Genomic DNA, 24,486 nt, shown 5'->3' with positions numbered 1-24,486 from the left:
GCGTATCAGCTCATAAGACTAAGGGCAGAAGAGCAACCATCCAGTACAATACTGTGAACCGTGCAAGATGAGACCAAAGAAGCTGCCTTAATATATGGAGTGATAGCATGTCTTAAATATTTTATCCTTGTGTGTGTATCGTTCTGTTATTAACTATTATTAAATGACTGGGATAAAAAGATATAGTACTCACTTAGGACGGTGAGATGACCGGTGCCTCTGATGGGCGGGTGTCCGTCGGCGGGCCCCACTTGACACTGATAGTCAGCGTCGTCGTTGAGCGTCGTGTTGTGGATTCTGAGGTGGTGCTCCCCGTCAATGCCGTCCCCGATCATCTCGTAGCGAGGGTAGCCAGGGATGCTCCGGTTGAAACCTAAAAATAGAAGAGAAAACATTAGTCATGAGAATGCTACCTATAAGTAGTTCTTCTTTAAGTCACGTCTATCTACGCATATTTTCTACTCAAGTATGTTCTGCCTATTAGCCTACAAGTGAGTGTATCTGCTTTAAGCTATATCTGTCGAAGTCTATGTTCTACTGCCATCTGAAGTCATTGAAACATACAATGTGTTGTGAAATCTAGTTCAAGATTTCTTGAATGCCATACAAGCAATGTTATTCAAGTTATTATGGATTTTTTTTAATATACTTACTGTTCAGTTCAGTGTGTGTGTGTGTGTGTGTGTGTGTGTGTGTGTGTGTGTGTGTGTGTGTGTGTGTGTGTGTGTGTGTGTGTGTGTGTGTGTGTGTGTTGTCTAGCGAAAAAAATTTCCAGGGATACAAACAAATTCATCACATTTATATTTCCCTCCACGTGTGCCTGACCATCAAGGTTCATGTTGCTTTATGCCCCGAGATGTGCTGAAGACTTGCAATACCAGGAAATTTACGAGACAGGGGGACTTCACGGAGAAGCGATGAGTTTAAATCTACTCGTACACCTGACTGTTCCAGTTCTCTTGCAGCCGCGTCAGACTAGCACCAGACCCTCACCTTCACATCATCATCACTGCCACCAAAGCCTCCCGCCACCACAATATAATCAAAGCACAAGCGGGAGCCACGTTGAGTCTCCTCTAGTTAGCGGGTGTCGTGGGGCGTCGCCATAATTAGGTCACACTCTAAATTATTGCCAAATGTTTCCTGCAGCCACATTGTTCTCTTCTAATTACCTCACATGAATGGCTGCCTAGATCGTTTTTCTTGATTAGCTTGACAAGAAGTGCAAAAATAATTAACTTTTATAAAGATTCAATACAACGTGGCAATCCATTTTTGTCCGCTGTATGGACGCTGGGCTTAGAATGTGGCCCTTATGTTCGTCTCCTCCACATCCACTCTGCCTGTCGACTCAGAGAGGGGGAAGCATGAGCAATGAGGGAGCTGGAGCTTCGAATTCCGTGTGATTCTCTCAATTATTGCTGACCAAGTAATATCTATTTCATGTTCAGGACTGTGAGATTATGGAAGGTTCATGCGCTAAAAATTACACCTAACCACCCATCCTTGCAGTAAACCACCCATCCACGGCGCCCCCACCACACACACCCACCCACCCACCCCACACACACACACACACACATTTCATATAACGGGGAGTGTCATGCTGCACCGTAATGAACTCTTCTCAGTCATTACTCATTGGAGACGAAAAAAATGTGAGGGCTGACATTGACAGATCATTAATTATGTAATAATCACCATAATTCGATTCAGTCATATGTCATAAAACTATAAATGGGACTCACACATACACGCATACATAAGGACGAGAAGATGAATAAAGATGTGGACATTGATTAATGTACATATTCATGTTATTCTTGTAAGTCTGTATGTTCCCGCAAATGATCAGTCGTTTGTAAATTATCAACTCTATTTCAACTTTTAATCTAATTTCGGATAACTTATAATTATTTTTCCCCGTAGTCATGGATACTGTAAGGGACGCAGGAATGTGAGGTATGTTGGATGTAAAGGAAAGGGTGTGGGGAGTGTACGTAGATGCGTAGGTAGACTGGAGATTGGTGAAGTACAGACAAGAGCGTGGGTGAATGCGGTGATAGTGTGATAGGTCATGCGGACGCAGTCTGAGGCGTGAAGTGTACCTGACCGGGCTGCAAATCTGTAGGCGGCCGTGCTGTTTCTGAGCCAATTTTTTTCAAGCGCCAGCGAGTGTGACGTCACGGAGAAAAATTTGGAAAACAAAAAGAAAAAAAATGAAACGAAGAGAAACAACAGCCCATCAAGAAAATAAGAGCTTACTTTCAAGGGATACGGAATTTTCAAGAATGAAAAAAAATGAGCCACAATGATGAGACAAATGAAAAATAAAGTTTCTTCCATACTATATTTTTGAAAAGTGTTAGAACAAGTGACTATGCAAAAGATGTGAACTTGTTAACACCTTTTCTCCTTAACAACAGCTTGCCGCATCATCATGAAATCATTTAGCAGTTAAAACCGAGAGCTATTCATACAAACCAGTGGGACCAAGACAAGACAGTTCTCCAGACATACATACACCCAGGTGAGAGGCAGACATAGTAAATGCATTCAAACTCTCATCCTCTGGCGCTACACTGAGAGAACTACTCGTACGGTAAACTTTCCCACTAATGACAATCGACTCAAGGCCACACACGATATCCAAAACAACACTAAACTCGCTTCATACACACTCCACTTCCTTCATCTCCCGTGGTTGCTTCGTGAGAGTAATCAGAGCGCCGGATAGAGAAAAAATATCGGTTTTACATGAAGCGATTTATAATGAGCTAGAGAATATTTCACACTAAGTGCATATCCTTATCAGCAGCAGGTGTGGATAATACTATTTTTAATGCGAGTTTGTATCGTAACTTTCCGCTTGTGTGGGCCGTAGCGCGCACAGCAATAACAGGTGTGCAAGGACAGGCAGACGACATGGAGATGCCATGGGGAAGCGGAGCCTATGCCGCGCAGTACCATGTTGCCATCGTGTATTTTACTCGCCTTCTGCCGATATTCAGTCTTTTAATCCAATTGCAGTGAGGCGCCTGAGCTGCATATGACCCGAGGCTCCAGCCACGCGCCAGCCCAACGACGCCAGGTATTGATCCCCCCCGCAAGGACTACATATTGGCCGCAAGTTTTCTCTGTCATGCTGCGTTTCTGTGACTTTAAGGCCAAACAAATGTATTGCAAAGGATTGTGTGCGTAGTGTTGTTGGGGAAAACTATATAAAGTGCTGACACAAACGCATACTTACTGAAGTACCGAAAACCATAGGCATGAAATACATGGAACAAAGATTAGCAGTTTTCATGTAACATTCATCCATGATGGTGGTTTATTTAAGCACAAACACAAGCCACTTTTTACGTCCAATCCAAATAAGATGTTTAATTAACATTTAAGAAAACCGATGCGGCACTCGGTGAGCGGTAGAGTATAAGAACACACACACACACACACACACACACACACACACACACACACACACACACACACACACACAACCACAAAATATATACCTCTATAATGCAGAAGTGACATTATATTAACAAGTATCTAAAGGAAACCTTCTGGTTCAAGTAAAAGAAAAAACGGACAAAAAAAAAATATGAGGATGAGTAAAACTAAACGAAAACAAATTGAGCCGTGACGGACACGAACAAAACAACGACACGCATGCATGAAATATCTGAAGGACAACACCACCACAACTATGAGTAAAACAAAACAAAACACAACGCAGCAGCTGAAAAACACTCGACAAAGCTCAAAAGACAGAGTTTCCAGGCGTGAAATCTTATTAGGAGGCGGTACTCGCCAGGCGTATATAATTAACCGAGTCCCTTACTGAGTCTCTCTAGCGATGTATGGCAATGTGTTCTGATATCCAATTAACGGGCTATAATGAGGCCAGGTGGAGAGGAGGCGAGTGTGTGGAGAAGGGCAGCCAAGGGTCTGCTGGACGACGATAAATAAAATGAGTACAAACATGGACAATGGGAAAGGTTGTGATATTAGGCAGGGGCGGCCCTCCTCTCGCTGCTTTGATCTTGCTCACTATGTGGAAATATTACGAATACATTTATCGTAAAGTTGCTCGTTATCACGTGATGTTTTCCATCTTTACCGAGACAATGAAATATGTGTGTGTGTGTGTGTGTGTGTGTGTGTGTGTGTGTGTGTGTGTGTGTGTGTGTGTGTGTGTGTGTGTGTGTGTTAATAACATAAAAAAAAAAAAATCTGGCATTTCTGCCTTATCATGGAACTGTACGTCTGCCGAGAGGCGCATGCCTACATGTAGTAACGAAAGTTCAGTCATACGGCAGCTGCTCTGTGGTGATGATTATACTTGATGATGATACTTGCGTCAAGTTCACCCTTAAGTTCACATCCTGGCATGGAAGAACACGTGACATTCATAATTATTTTCTCCAGCCATCCGTTCCTGGTGGTATACAGAGTAATATAAAAAATGCAGTTCATCTGGTAGGTTTGGACTTAGATAATAAATGGGTCATATATATATATATATATATATATATATATATATATATATATATATATATATATATATATATATATATATATATATATATATATATAATATATACATATATATATATATCTTTCAGAGTTTGCATTAATATATATATATATATATATATATATATATATATATATATATATATATATATATATATATATATATATATATATATATAATGCAAACTCTGAAAGATCACGGAGGCTGACATGATCCACAAGAGTCGACGTCTGGATGTGTGCATGTAGTATAGTGAACCATTCCCGTCATTCCCCACGTAATGATTGATTGATTCAATTCAGGACAACCTCGTGATGTAAAAGTTGGTAGATAAACATGAGCACATCTAATTTGGGTTTGGCAGCAAATACATGTAAAGAGAACAGGCCGAAGAATGTGATAGATTTCTCACAGTCCTAAAGCGGAAACTTTCATTGTGCGTAAACATGCAAAATTAATGGATGTTGTTAATCTCTGCCTCTCTTGCAGCGGATTACGTGGAAAAACTAATGGCTAGTTGAGGATTTCCAGTTTCACATTTTTTACCGCCTCCATAAAAGGCTAAAAGCAGAGCAATATTTACTGCTTCAATATTTGCTCTCACAAATTATCCGCGAGGAAAAATAAACGATAAAATTAAGAAGCTGGAATAGTAAATAGTATGTTTCTCATTGATTTAGTTTATGAATATAACGATGAAAAAAAGCATGATAAAAGATAACCAGTTGACGCCAAAAGTATTCTGCACTTGTTGACAATTATCTTCCAAATCGCGGCAGCTTCATCCATGAGTGTGATACTCAAAAATAAATAAATAAAAAGAAATCTTTGAATCAATACATGCATTCAGAGAGAGAAAAAAAAAAGGAAAAAAATATTTTGTGAAAAATCAGGTTTACACCGAGTCTACATCCAAACAAATTAAAATGTGTGATGATTAAATGTGTGTGTGTGTGTGTGTGTGTGTGTGTGTGTGTGTGTGTGTGTGTGTGTGTGTGTGTGTGTGTGTGTGTGTTTGAGCGAGTGTGCATGATTGCGCTCATGTGTGTGCTAGGGTTTGCAGTAATAATAATACTTTGGTTACGCGAGATCCAAGACGCTATTTTACTGCTAGTGTAAAGTAATGAATATGTGGCCAGCAGTTCTAATGAAGGGTGCGATATGAGACGCCATCAACGAACGGGAGCAAGAAATGAGACATGGAAATTCCAAGGCAACAGCGAAATGTTTGAAGGTTACTTGCTGAATGTAAGGAATGTGCGTATCATAATAATCATTATCAAAAAAGGTGGCCACCCGGAAGCACAATTTCTCTTTCTGAGGATCTGCACATAAGCAGAATCCCACATATTTATGGACACTCATGAACTGCACACTTAGAGAAAAGTATTTAGGCATCCATTAGTGAACAGAAACCACTGATGTGCTCCATTCTAAGGCTTCCTGCTACACACATACACACACACACACACACACACACACACACACACACACACACACACACACACACACACACACACACTCACTCACATATACACGCACACACACATCGTGCTGCTCTCTGTGGCATCTCTCCTTACTGGCATTCCATGTACACATCCGATCATCGCATTCTGAGGCTTAGATGATTACTAAACTAAGGTTTCTCTCATATCTTCTTCCTTTTCCCAAAGAACTAATACATCAGTGAAAGTTAATGTATAGAATTAAACATCTAGAAATACATTTTTGGGAGATACTTTACTAATATATATGTTAGAAAGAAATTTGAAATATTTCAATACGAAATACTTGAATTGTAATATCCTTCCTATAAGTTCTACTTCTAATAAGATTTTTAATTTTATCGGATCTCTTGCTTTCTAAGGCGTTCCTTACGCTGCTGCCCCCAAATATTCTCTTTTTAAGAGGTCAAACAAGATAACACCCTGGAATCTCCATCCCCACGCCCCCTTGAAGATGGTTAGCCTTGTGGATCGACCGACATTCACGTAAGAGGAACAAGGCCACCAAAGATTAGTAAATCAGCGGCGCTTCTTATGTTACCTCCTTAACCACAATGTGAATTGGTTAGCGTTACTCACTAATTTTACATCAAAGCTTGGTGGTTTTATTTTTTGTATTGAATTACAAATTTGTTTCCTTATGTTCAAAAGTGTTAGGAATCTTTCCTCATATGTAAAAGGAAAGCAGGTTTACAGTGATTTAACTGGAAAAGTACTAAGATGTGTAATATCTTTGATCCCTCATACTCTAGATACCAGATTTCTCACTCACAGCATAAGCGTGAACTTGACGTAGAAATGCCTAGAAACCTTACAAGACGAGGGGCTGTGTGCGGTTAGCTAATGTAAACGCCCCAGCTCCCAGGGTTTGCATGTATGGTACAAAAATGTTTAGGTGCGAAAAAAAATGTTTAGCCAAAGATTTTGAGGGTAAACGCTTGTCATGGGATGTTTACAACTGATGTCGAAACTGCCAAATCAAATCCCTAAATTGTTACATTTTCTGATGATTGTTATGACTTCCTAACCCAAAGAGCAGTAGACTCAATCGGGAATACATATATAAATTGCTAACTTTTTTCATCCTTACTGGCGATAAAAGCAAGGTATATTTGATAATTCACAAAATGTTGATTAAAAATGTGTAGAATAGTAATAAGAAAAGAATCGAACACAGGAAAATTGCGAATGAAGATATGGCGAAAAGACATCAATCAAACAGAGATCGAATACGAAATATCAATGACATCGAAATATATAAGTAGGGTAATCAGGAAACACACACACACACACACACACACACACACACCCGGTAGCTCAGTGGTTAGAGCGCTGGCTTCACAGAGGACCGGGGTTCGATTCCCCGGCCGGGTGATATTTGGGTGTGTCTCCTTTCACGTGTAGCCCCTGTTCACCTAGCAGTGAGTAGGTACGGGATGTAAATCGAGGAGTTGTGACCTTGTTGTCCCGGTGTGTGGTGTGTGCCTGGTCTCAGGCCTATCCGAAGATCGAAAATAATGAGCTCTGAGCTCGTTCCGTAGGGGAACGTCTGGCTGTCTCGTCAGAGACTGCAGCAGATCAAACAGTGAAACACACACACACACACACACACACACACACTTCTAATCCATTCAACATTCATAAAAACAAATTAGAACAAAACTTTCACTCTAACCGCACAAAAGGAAATGAAATTACTGCTAAGCTGCCACATAGGGGGTTGCTCGCGCCAACACCGACGTGAACATATAGACACGATCCCTATACACGAACCAGTGAAGATTAATAATATTTATCAAACTCACTCTTGTGCAATGTTGTGGTTAAAGGCCTGAAATTGAGGAGGAAAGGGATAGGTAAAAAGAGGAGGAGAAGGAGATAATGGAGAAGATCTAACGTTGTTCCTCTCCTTACGCGTGAAATCGTAATATCATTAAAGAGAGTAATAAAGAGAGGAGGTGTAAAAATGTGTGTGTGTGTGTGTGTGTGTGTGTGTGTGTGTGTGTGTGTGTGTGAGAGAGAGAGAGAGAGAGAGAGAGAGAGAGAGAGAGAGAGAGAGAGAGAGAGAGAGAGAGAGAGAGAGAGAGAGAGAGAGAGAGAGAGAGAGAGAGAGAGAGAGAGAGAGAGAGAGAGAGAGAGAGAGAGAGAGAGAGATACACGGCGAATGCAACAAAATTGAAAATATTGATAGCGAATGTTATTTATTTATCCTTAGATAGAAATTAAACTCTGAACTGTAGTGAAGATGATGATAATGATGAGAGAAAAATTATGTTGCTACTACTACTACTACAACAAATACTATTACTATTATTACTACTATTACTACTACTACTACAACTACTGCTACTATTAATTATCATCATCATCATCATCATCATCATTATTATTACTATTATTATTATTATTATTATTATTATTATCATTATCATTAATATTAATACAACAAAAATACTACTACTACTACTACTACTACTACTACTACTACTACTAATAATAATAATAATAATAATAATATTATTATTATTATTATTAATAATAATGATAATAATAATAATAATGATAATGATAATGATAATAATAATCATAAGAGTAATGACGTTCTTTTGTTGTTGTGAGCGTTAACGAGTCTCATCATGAGCTTCATTCACACCACTCCTTTCTCATTAAATTCTTTACTAAAATGGTGTGTGTGTGTGTGTGTGTGTGTGTGTGTGTGTGTGTGTGTGTGTGTGTGTGTGTGTGTGTGTGTGTGTGTGTGTGTGTGTTTCACTGCTGCAGTTTCTGACGAGACAGCCAGACGTTCCCCTACGGAACGAGCTCAGAGCTCATTATTTCCGATCTTCGGATAGGCCTGAGACCAGGCACACACCACACACCGGGACAACAAGGTCACAACTCCTCGATTTACATCCCATACCTACTCACTGCTAGGTGAACAGGAGCTACACGTGAAAGGAGACACACCCAAATATCGAACCCCGGTCCTCTGGCTTGCGAAGCCAGCGCTCTAACCACTGAGCTACCGGGCGTGTGTGTGTGTGTGTGTGTGTGTGTGTGTGTGTGTGTGTGTGTGTGTGTGTGTGTGTGTGTGTGTGTGTGTGTGTGTGTGTGTTAAAAAATGTGTGATATATTTACAGACATTGTAGGAATCGGTTCACGTCGGATAACAAATTCTCTCTCTCTCTCTCTCTCTCTCTCTCTCTCTCTCTCTCTCTCTCTCTCTCTCTCTCTCTCGCTCTCTCTCTCTCTCTCTCTCTCTCTGTGTGTGTGTGTGTGTGTGTGTGTGTGTGTGTGTGTGTGTGTGTGTGTGTGTGTGTGTTGTGGAGAAGAGCATAAAATAGCCAAGGAGTAGTGAAAAAGGATTTTTTTTTGTGTGTGAAATATTTGTAGCGCTTTCCCTGCAACATCGCCTAAATGTGCCTCAGGAGACGTATTCTTCCCTCACCGCCGCGTCGGAGGCCCATTCATCTGGCGAGACAGAGTACTGCTTCGTCACTCGCCCGACACATCCGTACGTCTTCTTGCTGCCTTTCTTCTTCCTCTTTTTCCTTTCTCTTTTTTTATACTTTTATCTTTCATTACTTGTGTACTTTCTTACCAATCCTCCTCTCCCCATCTCTCTCTCTCTCTCTCTCTCTCTCTCTCTCTCTCTCTCTCTCAACCCAATCGAACATCACCCTAGTAGTTAGGAACACTATATATTATTAACTAAAATAACTACCATTAAGTTGCAATAACACACCACACACTGCCCATATATAGAAGCACACTTGTGGTTGGACCGGTAATTATACTCTTGCCCACATGGAAAGGGATAAGCTTTCTGATATAGGCCTTGCTGTTTTGGTTCGTGACATTCTTACGGTGCCAAGGAAGACTTAGTGAGGCCAGGCATGCCAGCACTCACGGCTTTCAACTCCTCTTCCTGCCGCCCACTCACTTCCACGCTCTCTCAACTTCTCCCCACCTGGCCACTTTGTTACCTCACCTCAACAATAAATTTTCTTCCTCACCCACTCGCCTCGGTGTTTCTTCTCTCCTTCTCCTACTTCTCCATTTCCACTTCTTAAGCCTCACACAAGTTCTGCTCCTCCTCACCTCCTTCACTCACTTCTAGAGGAAAGCTATCTAGACTATCTAAATTCCGGTCCTTTCCAGTGCTCTCATTTTTTTTTTTTTCACGCAATTCCACTGCTGCATGCACTCACCCAGTCTCCTTCAACCTCACGAGACCAATAGGGCTCAAAAAGCAACGACTCCCAGAATAATGCACTTAGGAGAAATTCAAGGTGTCACGTAACCTAACATATTTATAAGGAAACTAAAAATAAAACAATTAAATTGAGAGCAGCATGAAGGGTATAGTAGATAAAAATTCAATGTAAAGTGTCATAGGAGAAAAATAGGAAGAGAAAATGTTCCATAAACAAGAAAAAGCACACTCAGATATGAGGTAACTTGAGGGGAAAATATAGAAGCGAGGAATTTACTGGCGACACATTGTGACAAACCAGGAATTTCACGTGTTCCCCAACACTTACGACTTTGGGGTCATGGCGGCCTCCGATAATGGATTTCTGGCATGAAACTCGCAAGACATTACTGTAGGATTCGAAAGAAGAGTCATCACCACTAGGGAAAGGACTGAACCATTAATGTACAAGGGAAACCCCCACACAAAAAAAAAAAGAGGAAAAACGAAGGAAAGAGGGAAAGAGAGGGAAAGAGGAAGGGTGGAGAGAAAAGAAAAGGGAAGTAAAATGAGAAAATGCATATTGGAGAATAGAAAACGTGAAAATGGTATAGCAAATAGAAAGAATAATAAACGAAACAAAGAAATTATATCCTTTCATGGTCAAGGGTTTAACACAAACATTCCCACACACAGGCACCCACGATAAGGGTCGAGGCCAGGCCAGCTTACTAGTTTTATAGTTAGGCCTTCGAGTTCCTGACCAACAAGGCGTTTAAAAACTTCCATGCTTATTACCCTGTGTGTTTGAGATTCAGCATTTCTCTCGAACACCACTGAGAGAGAGAGAGAGAGAGAGAGAGAGAGAGAGAGAGAGAGAGAGAGAGAGAGAGAGAGAGAGAGAGAGAGAGAGAGAGAGAGAGAACGACTCCACGTTCACAAACAAATACAAAAGAAACAAAATGGGGTTTACTATCGGAATAACCCTGGTAGCATTAGTGAGGCGCGCAGGAGTTTTCATCAACAGAGTCAACACTGCATCCTTTTATCCTCCCCACTTGATGGCCCCGCCCTGACCACCACCCGCAACACAAACACAAGCCCGACCCACAGAAGCTCTTACTGAACACCTGGAAAAAATATATCTAGACAAAATGTACGTTCCGGATCATGTCGATGGCTCTGGGAACAACAGAAACCTTATAATAAATTCAGCAGGCAAGAGGAAGAAAAAATAACGTTGTGTGAAATCATATAAGAATCCCTGATAAAGAAAACAAATCATGTTGTTGAAGTGAATCAATGACGAAATGCATAAGAATTTACTGGTGCATTATGGGTCATCAAAGTCAAGACGGCATATTAATTTCGTCAAAAAAAAAGACAGTGATGCGGTCCTTCCTATGTCTCCGAGGCACGGTGTTGGGGAAGGAGAATGGTAATACACGAGGGCTGAGGGAAAGAAGCCATTGGGGAAGCAGAGAGGGGAAGATCTGACTTTGCTAAATTGCATCAAGTGATTACTACTCTCGATACGACTTCCTGGTCCCAGCTGCTGCCGGGAATCCTATTGGTGATGTAGAAATTGGATAGAAGATATCTCTTTTATCAGGTCATCTCTCCACGGCCAGCGAGGGTGTGTTGCACCTACATATATATATATATATATATATATATATATATATATATATATATATATATATATATATATATATATATATATATATATATATATATAGAGAGAGAGAGAGAGAGAGAGAGAGAGAGAGAGAGAGAGAGAGAGAGAGAGAGAGAGAGAGAGAGAGAGAGAGAGAGAGAGAGAGAGAAGTATAACAAGTAAAGAATAACTTTTGATGCCTTTCTTCACATCCACACTCCCTTTCTTATAACTACTTTTCCTTTGGGCAGCGATAGAATTCTTTTTTTTTTTTTATGTATTCTCCACCAACTTTTCTTTTTTTTTTTTTTCCTTTCTAGCCATTTCTTGCTCCATTTTCCCGTCCCCCACTTTCCTTCAGTCGGGCGCAGGGTTCGGGCGATCCTGTTGCCCCGCAGTTCAATCCACGGAAACACCAAGAATGGCCAGCAAAGAGAAGGATGTAAGGCAGGGAAGGACAAATTACGGAAGCGGAGGTAAGGAAAGCTGTATTCTTAACAAACCTCTCTGCCTGTTTTGTATCTTTGTTTTTTTCCCACAAATGTCTCCCAATTTTATTGTTAGTCATTTCCAGCCCCCTTCCAAACCTTTACGTATGGAAAAAACGGTAACTTTAAGAGGAATTTAGTCGCCCGGATACATTCAATACTAAGGAGCTTCATGATACAAATCAATGAACACAAGATGAACACACAAACGTCCGTTGAACCATCCCCTCCAGGCCTCCCTCTTCCTCAAGGAACTTCATTATCAGATCTTTGTGTCATTTTCCCGCCCTTCCAAAAGTCCCTCACACCCTCTGCTATCTAGCTGTAAAAGATGTTCCTCACAATTATTTCCTCCTCCCTGAAATGACGCGTCGCATCAAAACCAACGATGCCACTTCAAGGAAGGAAGGAGGGAGCGAGAAGAGAGGAGAAACAGGGCGGGAGAGAAGAGATCGAAGGAACGGGGAGATGAAGGGTACGTGAACAGAATGCGAAGGAATGTAGGAAAGAAAATAGAGGATAAAGGAATGTCTCATAAAATGTAGAAATAAATCACGCGTTAACTGTAAACACTAACAAACATATATATAGACAGTAGTCAACTTCAAATTGTCAAGTCTTTAATTTTACATATCATTCTAGTTCAGTTAATTTGAAAATCTCACTCTCTCTCTCTCTCTCTCTCTCTCTCTCTCTCTCTCTCTCTCTCTCTCTCTCTCTCTCTCTCTCTCTCTCTCTCTCTCTCCCCGTTTGGGCAACGTGATAGATGGCCAAATAATCTAATTCAAAAGCTGATCACAGACTGCCAGACACCATGGACGCAGCTCCTTTGATCCGATGGTTTGTGTGACGACCAGCGGAGGCCTCCACAGTCCGGGGGAACCCTTAGGAGGATCGGGAAGGAGGGCAAGACAAGTGACAACTTAAGAAAACAAGGTTGTCAAGGGAGACGCAAATTGAAGGACGAGGGCACTGGGTTTCCAGAGGAGACACATGTTCAGGGGTTCACGTTTTTCCTTCCATAAACAACTTTAAGGGAATGAGAAAACAATTCTGATAAAATGCAAAACTTCCTAAAAGGAACTACAAAGTTAAGCAATAAATACGGTAAGAATTAATAGACGAATCAATGTAGAGTGGAATGCCTTTGATATATACAATCGTATTTCTTAAAAATATGTTGTTCAATATTCTCAGAGAAAAGTCTGTACAACTTTGAAGTATATAATGTACGGAATACAGCGTGGAGATAATAAATATGTCAAAAAATATGTTAGATCATATAAGATATCAAAGGATGAAAAATAGAGATGGTGTCTTGATATCTACAAATATCAAAAGCATTGCTGTTTGCCTCCAAGAAACGAAACATTTCTAATGGTTTCTATCCTCGTTAAAGAAATGAATGCATCGGAATCTTGAATAAAAATAGTTAATCTATCAGTGTTGGCTCTCTTTTTAGAGAGCCAGCAGTCAAGTGGGCCTTCTTTTATTTTCTTATTTCTTTTGCCCTTGGCCGGTCCTCCTCCCTACGTAAAAAAAAAAAAAAAAAAAGGAAAAAAAAGAAAGATGAATATTACACTAACATGACACATCGATGTGCCCGCTCCTAGAAGCTAGTAAATTTTCAATTTGATTTTGTGTTACTATAGAACAGACACTAGAAAGAATAGAAAGCTGAATGACTAAATACAGACGAGCAGAGGCAGACCAAAGAATAAGCAAACAATAGCTAGCTGACAGTAGCACAATGCCTTAACGCTGAAAGAAGATTGAATGAGGTCTCTTTTCAATAGCGGTTTTGTAAAGGCTTATAACAATGATGATGGTGATGTTCATATATGTATATGGATATTTACTAAATAAGATCACAAATGTGTATTTCCCTGAAGAGTAGCTACGCTATGAAGGGGAGACGAGGCTAACCTGGGGATAACTCGATCTGTGAGAAGACGTGGGCAGTGTTGCAATCCAAAAAGATTATTTGAAAACTGGCTCAAACAAAATAGAATGTAGAGGTCTAAAAGAAAACAAAACGACAACATAAAGGCATTATATGAATTAAAAATAACAAGATAAAATAAATCACTCAAGAAATTCAGTCAAATAAAAAAGGGCCATGCTGACTGCACTCGTATCTGGTCGCGTGAGACTAACACTCCCATCCATCAAACAAAAAAGAAAAGAAAAAAAGATAAAGTTAAGAATTCGCACACGGGTCATCGATCCACCTTCAAACCAAGGCAAAAAAAAAATCCCTTCTTTTCCTCACGACCTCGCCTCCCGTCTTACCCGCTTTTTCCCCTCCTCCTCATCTTCCTTTTCCACCTCCTCCACGGTTGGAAATCACGTCCAGATCCTCCTCTTCCCGCCCTCTTCCCTGCCGCTCTCCTTTCGTCCTTCTTCCCACTCGTCCTGCTCCTTTCCGTCCCTTTCCCTCCTCGCCCTCTAAACAAAGCCAGAGCGGAATATTCTGACGCAGGTTCCTAAGAGCTCTTCGCTGAACGCCATTTATAACTAAAAGCTACGAGGGATTACAAGGCTTTGGTTCAGGTTTTATTCACACATTTGTTTCCCCCTTCTCATGCTGGGAAGGTCTGAAAGGGAACTCCGAGGAGAGAGGAAAAGAGGGTTTGAAAGTAGGATCTAAATGTACGGCCTCAGCGCATGACGCTAAGATTTGGAGGGAATGTGACAAAGGAATGGACTCTCTCTCTCTCTCTCTCTCTCTCTCTCTCTCTCTCTCTCTCTGATACTTCTTTCCGTGTTATTTATTTCAGTCATAATTATTCTCTTTCGCGCTCTGTCACCAGAAAATGATTGGCACCATCTCCCTCAACCGTATATCTACGTGTCCAAAGTCGCTGATGTTTGCTTTCATGGACTCCTATTCTGTCCCGTCATTATTATTTATTTCTATTTGTGATTCTTTTTTTTTATGCTCTCTCTCTCTCTCTCTCTCTCTCTCTCTCTCTCTCTCTCTCTCTCTCTCTCTCGTTTTTCTATACACTATCCCTTACATCCACGGCTTCCACTTTACATAACTCTAAAATTCATAATATTAAACTGTCCGCTCTCGCTCTCCTTTCTTTCTACCGCATTTACTTCGTTCCAAAACACTGTTGGGCAAGGGCAGAGTGATACGTAAGTCAGTATGCTTGAGAAGCATAAACTGTATGTTCGAACAGGCGGGCGACATGAGGCCTCCACCCATTTTCTTTATATATACATCTTTTCCACTGAGGATCACTGTGTATATACAGACCTATCCTTCCGAGGCTTCAGGAAATATAAGACGCTGGTAAACGAAATTAAGTGTTGGGAATCCTCTGAACTGGATCTAAATTCAAGTCTTCTAGTCTCAATTTACGAGCAATTGTTAAGATGCGAGTCCTTGTTTGTGGCAGTGGGACCACGGCCCGCCAGTTTCCATTGCTGACCCGCTCCTCTTCCACCACTACACGTTCGTCACTTTACAGTCGACAAAATGTGTGTGTGTGTGTGTGTGTGTGTGTGTGTGTGTGTGTGTGTGTGTGTGTGTGTGTGTGTGTGTGTGTGTGTGTGTGTGTGTGTGTTTCGATATCAAAGGAAATTAGGAGAAAACGAGATAACATAAAGTTTTAAGAACATCATCCACACGACCGCCCACCTTGAGCCGCGTCAGTAAGTCAGGTCACAGAACTGAGTGGACAGGCCAGTGCACAGTGACAGCCACACTTCTTGCGAACGTGAAGTGCACTTTATTTCATTCGCAATAACGGCCAAGTTTTTCACCATAATAAAGTGAAGATACTTTGAAAGTAGCGCTTTCATGAGGCAACCAAACGCCTCGTTGTGAAGCGGCTCAGCGGTGCTCGGGTAGTGATCACCTCAAAGTTTGTAAACAGTCAGTCGTTCCTAGGCTGCGATTGGCGAAACGTGGGTCAACGTGGAACTGTCCAGATGCTGATCACACAAAGGATATGAAGCCTATACTGCCATTACATTTTTCATAAAGATATGAATGAATATATAAATAAACAGAGTCAAACAATTTCTTTCATAGTCTTTCAATATACATCACTTGCAATAATCCGTGATGCATCTGCTCTACTGGCAGATCTCACGAAAGAATCAAGCCATTACACTCTAATGAATAGTTCATCTGGAGTGATAACGCCTTCCAGTCTTGTGTCGTCCAGTAATTAGGTGGGGGCTTCGCGTCTCATTTTTTCTACCTCAGTCAGGTGAGCACCACTTGTTCCGTCCGACCTGCGAGGCTCTTGCTTACCGCCGTGAGCTGCACCACAACTTTTAAATCGCATTATCTTTAATTTATGTGTCAAACTAACGCCGTTTCTGAGAACAATTTGCACTTACTCTCTGCAACACCCACCCAAGTTTTAATTACATAATGATGTCGTTATTCCAGGTTTCACACGAGTGATGTTCTCCCAGGAACACCATCATCAGGAATGTTTAGCAAGTTTTCTTTGTTCACTCTTTTTGGTTAACAAATGCAAACTACACACTAAGGCTGGTAATGAGGTTATACTTGTCTGTATACGACACACCCTCTCCTCATTCTGAATTAAATGAGTGAATATATTCATTCACTTTTACGCGACTAAAACATAATTTGACAAGCATGTATATGTTATTTACGACATACAATAAATAGTGACCGTAACGAGGAAAATGTGTGACTTGTTTTTACATAACCTTGAATTGTGTATATAAACTTACTCATACACAGATAAACACCTGAAATGAAGGGCATCATAATGACATATGACTTCCAAGAATGAGGCTCTGCAGAAAAAACAAAATTAAAACAGTAATGGTACAGAAGTTCACCATGGGCCAGAAACACTGATCAGTGTGGCGCTGTGGCTCAGTGAAATTACATGGTGAAGGAGACGGTGAGAGATGACGCCCAAGAGAGGAAATCATCCCAAGGGAAAACGGTTGAGGGAAGAACCGACAACAACAATAAACTCCGTGATAAGGACTGACGGTTTCGTGTGTTCTCATTAGCAGAGGAAACCTTGACCACTTCGAGACGCACACCAGAAAACTACATAAAGGTTTTGTTTCATGCTTTTGTTTCCATTTAATCAATATTCTTTTTTTTTTTATATCTGAGGGCAATAAAAGGTATTCTCACCTCTACATATTTGACAACACTTGAATGTATTGTTTGATAATTATTTCAATATTGTTATGTGCTCATATATCAAGGGTAACACACACACACACACACACACACACACACACACACACACACACACACACACACACACACACACTCTCTCTCTCTCTCTCTCTCTCTCTCTCTCTCTCTCTCTCTCTCTCTCTCAAGTATCCTGTCGCAATGACTGAACATGTTCCTGTCTGAATGATCTTCCATCACGGATTACTCCAATACATGAACCCGATAACTCCGCCCTGGTGACCTACACATCTCCCTCCCAATTCCCAACGCTTTTAACGTTTCACACCACCGCCTCTCTCACTTCCTCGCCTTACCCACTTCTACCCAAACCACATTTCTCAATTTAGATTTATCCCACGCTGCTTCTCAATTTTGCCTTTTACTGTGATGAGCGTCAGGGCTCCCTCAGTGGCCAGCCCGGCAAGATCGTGGCAGGTGGTCATCAATAATGGATGGGGCGAGGAACGATGTGTTAGTGGGGAGAGATGCTGCGGAAATACTCAACTCACAAGAAGCATAGAGGCTGAGTGGTCGACACAGCTGTTCATACCAATCTAAGTGACATTTATTTCTATCACTTTTTTTTTATTTACCTGCCATTCTCTCTCTCTCTCTCTCTCTCTCTCTCTCTCTCTCTCTCTCTCTCTCTCTCTCTCTCTTTCATGTAAATTAAGAAAGGTTGAATATTGCGTTGCATACAGAAACGTTGAATCCATGGTCTTTTTCTTTATATGTCCATATATATTTCTGGGATATTTCTCTTTATTATGATTAGCAATTTTCAACAACACTCTCTATGCAAAGAAAACAAGAACAATTAAACATTATCATTTAAATTTTGCGAAATGGAAATGAATCACTTTACTATTAGTTGGGAAGCTGCGATGAAATAATTACAGTTTTATTCACAAAAATTTACGGATGATAACATAAAATAATAACTCTCATCGTGTAGCCGATAAACAGTTCATAGGCGCGCGCGCGCACACACACACACACACACACACACACACACACACACACACACACACACACACACACACACACACACACACACACACACACACACAAGGAAGAAGGTAGAGGTGTCGCAACCACAGGAGAGGAATGACTCGCTAACTGTACACACAACAATGATAGGAAGCAGCCTGAGTCACCACCTGCAGCCCCTCCGTGATGAGAACGTCATTTACTGTACTAGCCAATTCAGGTTTGTGCTGCACCGAAACACAACAACGGAACATCAAAAAGAATGTTATGAATGTCCATAAATAACAGTACTGAAGGAGCACCACCAGCAAAACTGTAACCAGGGTATGCAGTGATCAAATACGGCGCAATTCACGTTCCTAAATAAAGAACAGTTACCCATTCTACATACAGGCGCGCGCGCGCACACACACACACACACACACACACACACACACACACACACACACACACACACACACACACACACACACACACACACACACACACACATAAAAAGGTGACAAAAACTTTTAGTTAAATAAAGCTATGCCCGTTGGTGAAACAGGTGAACGAACAGTTAAACAGAAAACAGAAGTTCGGAATTTTCTTTCAGATAATCTCTTCTCTTAAATATGAGATTTTTCAAGTTTTGTAATCGAAAAGTCATTAGTATGAAAACAATCATGAATAATTAATAGGACAAGAAATCAATTAAACAATCTTGCTAAGACTTAGTCTCTCTCTCTCTCTCTCTCTCTCTCTCTCTCTCTCTCTCTCTCTCTCTCTCTCTCTCTCTCTCTCTCTCTCTCTCTCTCTCTCACACACACACACACACACACACACACACACACACACACACACACAAGTACATGTTAGTGGTATACATGTGGTATTCTGTGTCATGATACACGGCCTGGTAATGGGAAAGAAAATTATTGTTACTTTTATCTCAGTATATATTATAAGGTTGTTTGAAGCGATTACAATGAAGGAAGAACTTCAACCCAAAATGTAGGAAAAAGAGATAAAAGCCAGCGAGGGAAGAGAAAGAGGAAAAAAATAAGATAAAAAGTACAAAAAAAAGAGTTAACGCGATACAAAAAAATAAACAAATATTTTCTTTTATGTAGGGAAGAAAAAACCAAAACAAAAACAAATAGATAGCACGAGTATATATAAACGAGGTGGCCAAAATGAAAAAAAAAATACCAATTTCACTCAGTGGCTGTTATTGCAGAATTGAAACAACTAATGACTCGTGAAAAATAAGCGCATTGATTCATGATTTCTGGGGTAATGTTATGCTATAAACTAGAACAATGATACAAACAGAAAGATGTCTGTGAAGGTGAACATGAAACTACAATACATGCACAGACGAACTTAAGAAAAATATGGGATGAGGCTGAAAAGAGGAATGCAGGGCGGGGTTGGAGGACAGGGAATGAAATAGCGTTACAAGAGGTACAATCGAAGGGTGAAGAGCAGAAAGAGGAAGGAATATGAGGAACTATGAGTGAGAGAGGAGGGAAGAGGAAGAGGGGGTGAGGAAGGGGACGATGCATGTGGATGATGGTGGTCTTGTTAACATACAGAGGCCCTTCAGTTCAACGGGAAAACATACCATGGGAATTCTCTCTCTCTCTCTCTCTCTCTCTCTCTCTCTCTCTCTCTCTCTCTTCATGTCTTCTTTTTCACACTCCGTCCAGTATATTATCCTTTTCTAATTATCCTCTTCTCTTCACGGCAGAGTAATTTTCTCCATTCACACACTAGCATTGTTACATTCGTCCGGAGCCTTGTATTCAAACTTGGCAGGAAAGAAAAAAATAAGACGCACGGAGCTTATGTACGTTGAAATGAATGTAGTCATTACGTATATACATCATTGCGAGTTTTCGTGCATTTGTATGAATGTGTGTGTGTGTGTGTGTGTGTGTGTGTGTGTGTGTGTGTGTGTGTGTGTGTGTGTGTGTGTGTGTGTGTGTGTGTGTGTGTGTCTCTCTCTCTCTCTCTCTCTCTCTTTCACTGAGCCTGTGTGTGTGTGTGTGTGTGTGTGTGTCTGTGTCTCTCTTATTTTTATATCTCATTCTCTCTCTCTCTCTCTCTCTCTCTCTCTCTCTCTCTCTCTCTCTCTCTCTCAATGAGTGTATGTGTGTGTGTGTGTGTGTGTGTGTGTGTGTGTGTGTGTGTGTGTGTGTGTGTACACACACACACACACACACACACACACACACACACACACACACACACACACACACACACACACACACACGCAAGGAACAATATCCCAGGCCAGCACACAGCTTGCTTGTCCGTAGACATGTGTTCAGCGAGGTGGAATCATCCCTCAGCCACAATAAAACAATGTGCACAAGGAAGGACGGTGTTCCTGATCCCAAAACTTTCTCCAAATCTTTTGCCAAGAGAAGAAGTCTAGAAATTTTATTAAAAGTTTCGAAGAAATTTTCTTCCTGCTTGAGGAAATTCGAAGGCCTGACAAAGCTTTCGCGAATAACATTAAAAACAAAAAGGAAAGATTTATCGTTTAATTCTGCTTCGGGAACACTTGACTTCAAAGTCCCTAGGCAAAAAGGAGAAAAAAAAAATGAAGCAAAAAATGTTGCTTTGTCTTTCTGTAGCCTTGTCTATCTCTATGACGAATGGTCAGCTTGCAGTTAGCATGTGTGTATGTAGCGCGCTCCTGCTTTTTGTGTATGTAACGAGGATACTACTCTGAGTGTACGAGGAGCGATTGCTGTTATGTGTGTACTGCTGCTGCTTTGTGTGTACGTAGCACGGCTACTGTTCAGAGTGTACGTAGCGTAGCTGCTGCTCTATGTGTACATAGCACTGCTGCTGCTCTGTGCTTATATAGCATGGTTTCTGCCCTATATGTATGTTGCGCGGTTATTGCTCTGAGTGTATACGTAGCGTGGTTGTTGCTTTGTGTGTAAGAAGCGCGGCTGCTGCCTTGAGTGTATGTAAAATGGCTTCTGCTCTTTGTGTACATAGGTTGCCACTCTATTTATACATATGAGTACTGTTCTATATGTGCATGTAGCGCGGCTAATGCTCTATGTGTGCACGCAATGCAGCTGTTGCTCCATGCACAGGGAACTCTTGCCTTGTACACAATCCCTGGTGAAGTTGCAACACGCTGAAGGACACGCGGCGCTTCCTAAAAATAAGATTCTGCGGCATCGACTCATAAATTATACACTTAATATGACAACTGGGTTCAGAAAATTTATGGACTATACCGGAGCTTACCGACCTCAATAGTTTATCCTTACTATTGAAAGGAAGGTCCATTTCAAATTTATTAGAAATATAATACTAAAATCAATGGCTGTAAAACACTGACTTAACCTCACTTTATTAAACATACATTATCTGTAATTAATGTGGCAGTTATATTCCACGCAAAATGTACTTTGTGCATAGTTGCGATCATTTATAGTCAAAGACTTGCATAATATTGAAGAGGTGATCTGAAAGACAATCATGAATACTTCAACGCCTTGCCTAAGATCCAGCGAGATGAAGTATATTCCTTGCACTTTCGTCTAATACTCTTTCACTACATCTCTGCTGCCGTAACGTTCGTCGTATCAGAAGCACCAGTCGTTTCCTTCACTTCTCAATATTTTTCTCTTACATGAACACTTTACTTATCTATTCTCTATCCTCATGCCATTATCTTACTATCAATTTTCCTCTTCGATGCCCAACTTATCATTTTCAACTCCATATTCGCTTAATTTCCGTTGCATTTTTTATTCACGTCTCCTCTAACAATAACACATCTACTTAATTACATTTTACCCCTCTACCCCGAATTCAATCTATAATGAGTTTTTTTTCGATCTTTTTAATCCCTTCTCATCAAGGTTTTTCTTCTTTTCCTCGTTTTTAAATACATATTTATAAATTGTTAATTGTTGGTCTTTGCTAATTCCTCCTCCATCAACCTGTCTCACCCACACGCGTTCATTACTGCGTCGTCTTTCCCTCCACCAATTCCCTTTTTGCCGCTGATCCGCTTCGCTTCTTCTTACCATAGTATATTCCAGTAAAGATTACATTCAATTAATCTCTTTTCAAAACGCACGATTCCAGTTGTAACAGCGCAAGAGAGAGAGAGAGAGAGAGAGAGAGAGAGAGAGAGAGAGAGAGAGAGAGAGAGAGAGAGAGAGAGAAAGAGAGAGAGAGGAAGTTGTCTCTTTTATCAATCCACTGATGAAACTCGACTTAATCACCATTTTTTTTTACCATAAGTATGATTGTGGGTACAAACTTCTTGCTCAGTCACACACACACACACACACACACACACACACACACACACACACACACACACACAACATGGAGAAAGAAACATGCATTACAAAGCTGTCACTGATGTATGCTCTTCTCTTAATAATAACAACGTGAACAAGAGTAAACAAATCCGCAAACACACTTGTCAGCCCGGCACGACGAGAGGTCCTGACAGGCGGAGGAGGAAAACCACCAAACGCACACACACACACACACTGACACCCTAGAAAGAGAGAGAGCGAGAGCGAGAGAGAGAGAGAGAGAGAGAGAGAGAGAGAGAGAGAGAGAGAGAGAGAGAGAGAGAGAGAGAGAGAAAGCTGCAAAATATGAGTTATAGGGAGAAAAAAATATATAAAAAGGAAATACGAGCTTCATACATCAGCTGTAAAGAAATAAAGGTAAAGTTAAAAGAAATGGAAAGAAGTGGAAGAAGGGAGAAAGTATTAGAAAAGTGAGTGCAAGGAAAAAATATCAAAGAGGGGAACTGAGAAGAGGAAGATCCAGATGAATAGATGAGAAAGAGTGGAAGCGGAAAAACGACGACAGTGATGAAAGGAGAGAAAATGAGAGAGAGAGAGAGAGAGAGAGAGAGAGAGAGAGAGAGAGAGAGAGAGAGAGAGAGAGAGAGAGAGAGAGAGAGAGAGAGAGAGAGAGAGAGAGAGAACTAAAAATACCGATGTAAAAAAGAGAGAAAAAGTGCTGCGTGGCGCGTAAAGGCAAGGAAATGAGAAGAGGAGTGAAAGAAGTCGAGTACAAGGAACGAAAAGGGAAAGACGAAAGTAACGAAGAAGGCAAATAAAGATGAAGGAAGTGACGGATAGTAAGTGGCAGTTAAATAGAAGGAAGGAGTGAAGCATGCAAGAAGGATGGGGGTAGAGATGGGATGGGAGGTGTCGAGGGATGATTGACAAGGAAGCCAAACATAAAGGAAAGAGGAGAAAAAATAGAAGGAAAGACAGTTTGAGAGAAAGAGAGAGGTGATGAGCAGTCTGAGACAAGGTAACTATGGAGAAAATGAACAAAAGGACCTAGGATATATATATATATATATATATATATATATATATATATATATATATATATATATATATATATATATATATATATATATATATATATATATATATATATATATGAGAGAGATGAAAAGAGAGAGAGAGAGAGAGAGAGAGAGAGAGAGAGAGAGAGAGAGAGAGAGAGAGAGAGAGAGAGAGAGAGAGAGAGAGAGAGAGAGAGAGAGAGAGAGAGAGAGAGAGAGTAAACAGGGCAGGTCATGAGAGAGGAATGATAAAAATTAGAAAAAAATGAAGTGATGGGAAAGGAAAGGAAGAGGAATGAAAGAGGAATGAGAGAGCGGTAAGGTGGCTCACCTCATGTGGTGCTCAGGGCACAACCCGGAGAACACCCTGACCTGGTGGGAACAACACGAAACTCCCTCCTGACCCCCGTAACCTCGAGGCGTTAGTTGCTCCCACGCATTATCACATTATATTGGCCATCGTGGTTTTGTTCCTGTTACATTATTACGGTAACAGCGCAGCGTGGGTGAGTGAGGGACTGTAGCGGCGGCGGCACCAGGTGGGGTAGACAGCCGTGTAATGAGGTGGTTGAG

At 40.9% G+C, this 24,486-nt stretch overlaps 1 protein-coding gene across 1 annotated transcript in view; it reads right to left on the bottom strand.

Moving 5' to 3' along the window:
- The window catches only part of LOC123506073 (nephrin-like), a 222,053-nt gene that overhangs the window by 116,545 nt on the left and 81,022 nt on the right, over window positions 1–24,486 (bottom strand). The window contains 1 exon segment of the mRNA XM_045257930.1: window positions 194–373. Coding sequence (XP_045113865.1) covers window positions 194–373 — 180 coding nt within the window.

The sequence above is a fragment of the Portunus trituberculatus genome, chromosome 19 (assembly GCF_017591435.1).
Source record: "Portunus trituberculatus isolate SZX2019 chromosome 19, ASM1759143v1, whole genome shotgun sequence".
Taxonomy (NCBI): Eukaryota; Metazoa; Arthropoda; class Malacostraca; order Decapoda; family Portunidae; genus Portunus; species Portunus trituberculatus.
This window is presented reverse-complemented; position numbering and strand designations above follow the sequence as displayed.